At 40.2% G+C, this 9,300-nt stretch overlaps 1 protein-coding gene and 1 long non-coding RNA gene across 3 annotated transcripts in view; both read right to left on the reverse strand.

Annotated features, from left to right (window-relative positions):
• Positions 1-9,024, reverse strand: part of LOC131257856 (enhancer of mRNA-decapping protein 4-like) — a 30,537-nt gene extending 21,513 nt beyond the window's left edge. For both annotated transcript variants that reach the window (XM_058258773.1, XM_058258772.1), the window contains exons 1-4: positions 8,180-9,024; positions 2,359-2,408; positions 2,132-2,288; positions 1,425-1,643 (exon numbers count right to left, since the gene is read on the reverse strand). In XM_058258773.1, the coding sequence (XP_058114756.1) occupies positions 1,425-1,643; positions 2,132-2,288; positions 2,359-2,408; positions 8,180-8,863 (1,110 nt within the window). In that variant the 5' untranslated portion in view covers positions 8,864-9,024. The remainder of the gene's footprint in view (positions 1-1,424; positions 1,644-2,131; positions 2,289-2,358; positions 2,409-8,179) is intronic.
• On the reverse strand, positions 5,043-8,173 carry LOC131257864 (uncharacterized). Its single transcript, XR_009177672.1, has 2 exons — positions 7,183-8,173; positions 5,043-7,139 (listed from the first exon to the last, which is right to left on the reverse strand). It is a non-coding gene; the product is annotated as an uncharacterized LOC131257864 (long non-coding RNA).
• Positions 9,025-9,300: the final 276 nt, after the last annotated feature.

Below are 9,300 nucleotides of genomic sequence, written 5' to 3' on the forward strand. Positions count from 1 at the left end.
CACCTTCTTCAGTCTCTTTGATATAAATATTGATTTGGCTCTCACTGGTCCAGCAGCAGACCTTATTGATGGTAGGCGTGGTGGGTCTTTTAACCCTATCATGTGCGAAGGAAAAAAAAAAATATATATATATATATATATATATCTTTATTTTAGAACCCACCTCTCTAAGTGGGTTCTAAAATAAAGATGACTTTAATTGATTGAGGACTGCCAAGGAAGACGTTAGAGGGATTCCTAAAGATAGCAGGGAATAACAGAAGATTTCCAGTATCTTCTGCATAACCGGGGTCTTTCAATGGCTAATACCCCAAGTTACTGGAAGCTTAACATCAGTAGGAGCTCAATGGGTAATGCCAAGGTTTCGGGGTTCAGAGGAGTGTTATGAGAATAGCAAGGTTCAATCAAGGTTTCGCCTTCTGGGCTAGTCAGTGTCTGATCATCAGATTGACTTGTTAGAAATCAAAATATGTTTGGAGAGATTTGGAGTCGAGTGAATGGGTGCCTAATGGTGGAGGTGGACTCCCACAATGTGACTGCTAGTGTTTCTAGGAAATGTTCCCCTCCTTGGGATCTTACCTTTATTTTCAATGGTCAAAGGATGTATGCTTGCCCACTGGATATTACTTTTCATCATATTCCTATAACCAAATTGAATCGCTGACTCTCTTGATGTATAAGGAATGCGCAGACTTTGTTGGTATACTGTATAGGGGACTCTAATCCATTATCTTGATGTATCTTTGTACTCTTTCTCAGTATGAGCTTTCTTAATAATTTTTTTTACTGTAATCACATGCACAGCCAAGCACGGATGTGTACAAGCGAGCACACACACAAAATATGGCATTAACAGAATTCCTTCAAGCACAATTAGCAGAATACTTCTTCCCTTTCTCCTTTACCTCAAGCTCTGAGAAATATATAAGCAGACAAACCGAATAGTAGTTTTTCCATATAAACGGGAAAAAATATTCTGGTCCTGAATCAACCATATCCAATAGTTATTGGCTCAAACAAGCAAAAAGCTGAGAGTAAAAGACAAAAGCACAAACCAAAATACATGAGATGCCATTAACATCCAAATTACGTATTTCAATACCATGCCTAGGTCATGCATTTCTCAACAGAAATTCAGAGGATCTCGGCTAGGTAGTATAATTGTCCACAAACGCACAAAGAGAAGTGAAAGAAGCCCTCCAGTACAAACTGTGCAATGCATAGTTCAAGACATTCTAAACTGATTCTAACAAGAACCTCTCTTGAACACGGGTTGTGGAGATGGGTTGTATTTTTTTGCACTGTTTGATGCGCTTCTAATCAATTTCAGTTACCTCTAAAAAAAATATATAAAAACTCTTGAACACAGAACTGAAGTTGCAAGTAACAAAGAGCAGGATAACAGTTGCAGAACATATACAAACCATGCCATCTGTAGATGCGGATACCAGGCGAGTAGTCATCCACTGACACATTGATAAGTCAGTCACTTCCCCCTCATGTTTACCAACAAGTTGGACTCCATCGATCAGCTCCTCAACAGCGCACTTGATAGGTTTTTCTGCTGAAAACACCTCACCTTTCCCTACTTTTGTTGTATCAATTTTCAGAACACGATTTCCAATCGCAACAACCAAAATTTCCTGAAAAATAAAATTGGCAGGTATATATAATTAACAGATTTATCTACCTGCAACTAGCACGCTGAAAAAAAAAAAAAAAAAGGAGAGAGAAAAAATATCACTAACACCAGAATAAATCACACTGGTTCAACCCATGATACCAGAAAACTTGCATATGCACAACATACCAATATAATACAATATCGATAATCGATATTTGTACCAGATATGCAAGGATGCTTGTAAGATACAGGTTAATAATTTCCAGTTGTATTAGGTTTGGTATATCTAAAGTACGAACTATCAATTTTATGATTGTATCAAAGTATCAGATGTGATACCCATCAGTGTCCTAGTTTTCAGAAATCAGGAGTGCATCTCAGCTTCCGGTATCTAGGTATCATAGGTCCCAAGATTCACAAAAAATTTTAAAAAAAAAATTTAAAAAAAAAAAAAATCAACATATAAAAATTATCTGATAAATAGTGCCATACGAAGCGTGTCATTACTTGTTTGTGAGAATGCCAACAGATGCGTGGATGAAATGATTCCCCGTCTCCCACCATATGAATGGCAACAATGACTTTTCCAGTTATCTGTGGCTTATCTTCCTCGTCAGGACCTTCATTAATCTTCCACACAAAGATCCTTCCATCTATACTCGAACTGAAAAACGCAATCAAAGTTCCAATAAAAACCAGATTAAGTAAATGTATAAGTACAGACAAAGAAATACCTGGCCAAAAGGTGAACATCCTCAGCAAAGAAAGCCATGTCAGTGACCCTCTGACAGAAATAACAATCAAGTCAAAACCAGTGAAAATCAAATATCCAAAAATACAATCAGTCTAAGAATAGCATCTCGCTTGAGTATAGCTATCAACATAAAGTCATATGATAAACCAGACCCATTCTCTTCCAGGCCTGAACCGGGCCTCTGCCCACAGGTTTCAGAACCATAAGCTGAGATTGCATTCTATCCTCATTATTAGACCATCTAAAAAGGTATTCACAAGAAGTTCATATATTGGTCAGATTCTATTTAGCAAACAGCATATTCACAAAACAAGGCCGCTGCCATATAAACCTAACAGCCTGAGGGCCTGAGCATGTCCAAATCTATGATGCCTGTAATACTTAAAAATAGGTAATGCACCGTGTATCTTGTTGGACAACTTCAATTTATGAGTAAAAGCAGCAGTCATGCTATATCCATGACTCAGTCCATGGCATATGCATGCCATAACTGGCTTTCACAGCTGCAAAGGTAAATATTTCACATCTTTTTACACAACTCAAATTTACTTCGGCTTGAAACACAAAAGAGGGAGACAGAGAAAGGGAGAGATGAGAGAGAAATACATATATTTTGAGGAAACAAAGTATCAATAGATTCAATACATCGTAGCAAGGCCAGATTTAAGCAAGACCTTAGCGTTTTAATCATGAAAATGCCACAATCATTGTCACAGAATCAAGTGGATAGTATTGACATTGGCTTCCAACAAGCTGCTCTCGCTCACATTATTGTAACCTACCAAATTATTGACCCTCTAGTTGATGCAATCGATGGAACAACAGTCCGAAAGGACCAAACCCAACACTCTCTTCTAAAGGAACAATAAAAGAATAACAGCTTAAGGTAAGAAATATTCCACAATAAATTAACTTAAGAGGGTGTTTAGATAGAAGGAAATAAAAATGTGGATGCAAAATGCAACCTGGAATCCTCAAAAATGGAAATCCATGGATTCCAATTTTCCGTCTGTTGTTTGCTTTGGATTCCAATTTTTACATGGATTTCATGTATGGTCACCTCAAACGGTTCTCTCATGTGTTTTATCTACCTTGGAAATCAATTTAACGTCATTTTTGGGAGAAATGAATGTCCTCAGATTTGTTAGGAAAAGATGGAAAATGAACATTGGTTTACAAGGTTAATTTTTTCACAAAAGGAGAAGTGGATTTTTCTCTGAAATTGATTTCACTTCTAGGGTATTCCACATTCCCAAGAAACCTTGTAGAAAAGTCATATGGGTCACCCATTTTTTTTATCAGTATCAATAGACCAATACTCAGTACTTCCATAATATGAAACTTCAACTTCATTGTAAGCTGTTTTTATTATATTCAAATGCGATGAGCAATGCTTCCACGTATCCAACATGAGTACTTCAATATTAGACAAACAACCACTAGAATTGAAGTTTTATTAACTGCAGTTTTCCACTGTAGAAGCTCTTTGAGGCCAAAAGTTACATATAGAAAAAGAAAATTACATTAAGTCACCAATTCGATTTTCAACTAAATTTATGTGGACCATCCATGCCAAAAGAACACAAGAAACATGAAGCAACTCATCCAAGTGGGACTAGGGTCATACTCACTGGCATGTGTGCCAACATCATACACGTGAAATTCAGTCCATTCATCGAGCTACCCTGACTGTGTATCTAACATGGCCCAAAAAATTAGGCCGGCCCACTATCAGGCGGACCAAACTAGTACATTGAATGTGTTGTGTTGGACAATTCTTTAAACATCTATCTTTTGGTATTCATTACACACACGATGAAGTTGCAAGAGTGGCTGTTGCAGGTTCAGGAATCATTGTTCTCTAACCCACTGGAGTAAGATCCATCAAATAGGTCAAGAAAGAAGAAACCCGCCGTATACCTGGTTCTTTCCTTCTTTTTTCTTTTTTTTATTTTGATAAATATATATTCACCTCATCGTCACCATTTCATTAGTCATTTTTGTCTTGTGAGAAATTAAGCCTCCATATGCTACTTAATTCATCTTCCATATCATCCTCAACAAAGCCTTATACCAATTAAATGGGGTAAGCTACATGAATCGTATACCTCCGTTCCACTCTATCAAGGGTCATCCCCTCAGTTAAACCACTGGTCATTATATTTTTCTCACTACCTTCACCCACATCCTTTTGGCTTTCCCCTTGCCCTTTTCGAATCTTCAACTTGAACCAGCTCATTTTCCTAACTCGAGCAGCCATTGCTCTCTGTTGCAAATGGCCCAATAATGCGGGGGCATTTTCACACCGGGCTCAAGTGGGGTGGCCTGTGGGATGCAGGGGCACACTCGAGGTGGGTGGCCCGCATAACCCATAGATTTGGGGCCCGTGTGAGGCGGGTGGCTCATGTAGGGCGGAACCCATGGATTTGGATCCCACGAGAGGGTGGAACCCATGGATTTGGGGCTCCCGATGAGGGTTTGGCTGAGGACCCAACCCATGGATTTGGTGCCTGTGCTATGAGATAAGGGGATTAATTCGTCATGCTCTAACAGTTCGAGCTTTTACAGCAAGTGGTTAATTGTCCTGCATCAAATTGGTATCAATGAAGGAGGTCTCGTATTCAAGACTCCTCACCGGGGGTAATCAATGAGGGGTCCTTTTCACACCAGGCTAGAGTGGGGTGGCCTGTGGGATGCAGGGGCACACTCGGGGTGGGTGGCCCGCATAACCCATGGATTTGGGGGCGGTGTGAGGCGGGTGGCTCGTGTAGGGCGGAACCCATGGATTTGGAGCTCATGAGGAGGGTTTGGCTGAGGACCTAACCCATGGACTTGGGGCCTGGGCTATGAGATAAAGGGATTAATTCATCATGCTCTAACAGTTCGAGCTTTTAGAGCAAGTGGTTAATTGTCCTGCATCACCCAACCACCCAAATCTATTTTCCCTCATCTTATCACCGATTGATGTTGCTCCCAAGTACCCCCAAATGTAATCATTTTCTATCCTTCCTCATCTTGCCACTCATCCATCTCAATTTGTTCGTTTCAACCACAATCAGCCTATGAACATGTTCCTTGACCATCCAACATTCTATCCCATAAAGCACAGTTGGTCTTATAGCCACTTCAATTTGATTGGTATGCAGGGATCACATTTAACTCTGGAGGCACATCTCAAATTCATCCACCCAGCTCTAATTTGATGAACAACAACCTTCTCAATCTCTCCGTGATCATGAATTATGGACCCGAGATATTGAAAATGGTCACCTTGGGGTACTTTTTAGACAGCAATCTGAACTAATTCCTCGTTTCGACTCTATTGTTACTAAAATTGCAATCCATATACTATGTTTTATTGCTAATGATTTTAAAATCTCTAGATTCTAAAGCATTCCTCCATAGTTCTAGCATTGCATTTAAACCCTTCCTCGTCTCATCAATAAAAACTATGTCATCTGCAGACAATATACACCACAGAGCCTCTTCCTGGAAGTGCTTCATTAATTCATCTATAACTAATGCAAAAGGATATTGGCTTAATGCCGACCCCTGCCCCTGGTGTAGGCCCATGATAACAGAAAACTCACTTGTCTATGCACTAGGAGTCCTATATTTATTATCACTTCCTCGTATATAACCTTAATCATGTCAATATATCCTCTTGAAACTTATTTCTTTCCCAATACCCACCAAATCATCTCTCTATGGACCTTATCAAATGCTTTCACCGAGTCAATAAAGACTCTGGAGAATCTTCTTCCTCTCCCTTTATTTCTCCATCAACTAAATAGGAAAGTAGCCTCAATTGTTGACCTTTCATCATAAATCCAAACTAATTCTAATACATATGTCTCATGCCTTAAGCTTTGCTTAATCACTCTCTCCCAAAGTTTCATAGTATGACTCATAAGTTTAATGCCATAATAGTAGAGCAACCCTATACATCTCTGTTATTCTTGTAAATAAGCACATTGGAACTTTTCCTCCATTCATCTACCATGTTTTTTATTCTTACGATCTTGTTTAATAATTTAGTCAACCAAAATAAACAATATCTCCTGTGGACTTCCAAACCTCTATTGGTATATCCCATATGATCCTGTGGCCTTTCCTATTTCATCTTTCTCAAAGCTTCTTACACTTCAATTAAGCTAATCCTACGAGAGTATATATAGTCTTTACCCCCATTTGAGTTTATGATTCCTTCTATTCCTAGGCTATTAGAGTTAACGTCACTTATGATTTCCTTCTATTCCTAAGCTCTCATAGTTAACATCATTTAAGAAGTTCTAAAAATAGTTTCTCCACATTGATTTGATCTTATGGTCCTTAAACCAATACCTTCTATTCATCACTCTTGATACATCTAACATGATCAAGGTCCTATGACTCCTACCCTTCCTATTTCTCATCTTTGCCGGTTCGAAGTCATCTTTCTCACCTTCTCTTATCCCAAATCCATTGTATAGATCATCATATGCCTTATAGCCTCACTTACAACTTTCTTAGTTTTCTTTTGTTGTTTCTATAGTCTTCCAAATCTTCCTCATTTCTAGTCCCTTGCTATGCCAATAAACATGATCACGTTCCACCACCAAGTTTCCTTATATTAGTGTCTTTTCCTCTAGAACTTCTTTGGGCACTTTCCCAATGCACTCTACCATCTCATTCCACATAATATTAACTTCTTCCTCACATCCTTCATCCATCATTTCATTACTAAATAACATTGTTTTCCCTCCTTCTAAATTCCACCACCTCATTCTTAAACATTGTTTTCTCTCCTTCTGAATTCCACCACCTCATTCTTAAACATCTACTAATTTCACTCCCTCTCTTCCATCTCTTCATGTAAACATCCATAACCATTAACCTATATTGAGCAGTGAAACTCTCCCGGCTTAACCTAGCAAACTTGCAAACTTTATACATTCATCGGTGTCTTCCTAAGTAGAAAGAATTATATATCTCTTGTATATCATCCACTATTGAAGATTATTAAATGTTCATGTCTTTTTAAATGTGTTTACAAGAGCTAGATCGCATGCAATAACCGGTGCCACTTAATCGTGAAATTAAAATAATAGCAATGTGACAGGGGACAAAGTTGGAATGAAACCTATGACCCGATAATGTGATTCATACATCAAACCATTAGAGTAAAAAGCTCAAAACTGACAACTAAAATACCATTTACAAGCAAAGAATACAGCACAAGAATAATCCAATTTCAATACCCAATGCATCGGAGAAAAATTCATTTGATTTCCACATCATTAAAGCAATTCATTCAATCCCAGGACACAATCAGACAACAGAACCAACCAATAATCCAAGCATCAAATAAATATAATAACATAAATGCAACAAAATCTTACTGTGTTCATCATAACAAAACTCGATCGGTAAAAGAGAAAGTACCGTGAAATCATTCCCACTACATTAACAACATCAAATCCATACATTGCCATCATAGCAAACCTCAGTAAAACAAAATGAGGTACTATACAATACTTGACCCGAAATGCAATCCTTTTAGTTTGAGCCGGCATTTTTTACAGTTGGGCCCCGCTGCCAATTATCCAGAGCATTTATCTGGTGGACCCCACCATGGACCAAAAGCTGCCCCAAACTAATTCAAGTGCCCAAGTTGATAACCGATACAACAAAATCCAACCATGGAATCTGACAAGAGTTACAGAAATGACAAACTAATCCAGAAAAAGACATAATTACATGATCCAATCCATGCACAACAGAAGCTTACAAATTTCAAAAAAGAAAAGCAAGAACCCAACCTGGGTATGACCTTTAAGCAAAGATCTCAGTGCAGTGTTTATATTCAGCACCCGAATCGCACCCAACTTCAGTCCGTAGCAAATATAAGTGCGGTTCACCGCAATCTGCCGTCCAAGAACTAATCCAGGATCCGACACGTACTTCGTGATCGGTGTGACCTCGAGCTGCGGCTGCAGCTCCCCCGGCAACCGCACATCGACATCGTACACGACACGGTCACCAACCAGGTGCCGCCCCTTGGGCAGTTTGCTGCTTGGCAGCCGCACAGGTGTCGGCTGCGATGGCACTGATGGGAGCATCGCAGCCATCGAGGCTGCTGCCGGCGCAGGCCCCGGCAGTGGTGGTTCGAGGTTTGCGGTCGGGTTCGGGCTCAAGAGGGCCATCAGGCGGGCGCCGGGGTTGGGGTTGGGGTTAGGAGGGGGGAGGTGGGGAGAGGGAGCAGGATAAGAAATGGGCCTCTGGGCGTGCACGTTAGCGAGGGGTTCTTGGGCGTAGTGGAGATAGTGGTGGAAGGTAGGGGGAGTTTGAGGTGGGTAGGAGAAAGGCCCGGAGAGTGGGGGCGTAGGATAAGGTGAGGGTGGCGTAGGATAAGAAATGGGGATTTGAGCGTTGGGGATTGAGGGTTTGAAGAGCATCTGGAGGTCGAAAGCTCCGGCCTGGTTAGGGTTTCCAGCGGAAGCCATTTTAGAGAGAGAGAGAGAGAGAGAGAGAGAAGAAGAAGAAGATGAAGATTGGTCACGGACAAGAGCTATCTTGCGCCTAGGGTGCGCAGGTTAGGAGAGAGAGAGAGAGAGAGAGAGAGAGAGAGAGATTGGGGTCGCCCTGCCTTGAAACGGTGGCGAAATAAGTTGGGAATGTGAGGAAGAATAAGTTGGAAATGTGAGGAAGAAATGTGGAGAAGACGAAGCAGAAAGACCAAGAAAGAGTATGGTAGACTCGCGCGAGTGTGATGCAGAAGGATCCTTGCTCTACACTTGCTGACGTGGCACATGTGTGAGAGATCAGGGCGCTTCATCTCATGGGGACCACCACGGGCATATTATATCTATAAAATCATATCATTACGCTAGAAAATTAGCTACATTGCATATAAGAAAAATTAACGGTTATAAAATAATGT

This window comes from Magnolia sinica, chromosome 10 (assembly GCF_029962835.1).
Source record: "Magnolia sinica isolate HGM2019 chromosome 10, MsV1, whole genome shotgun sequence".
Lineage (NCBI taxonomy): Eukaryota > Viridiplantae > Streptophyta > Magnoliopsida > Magnoliales > Magnoliaceae > Magnolia > Magnolia sinica.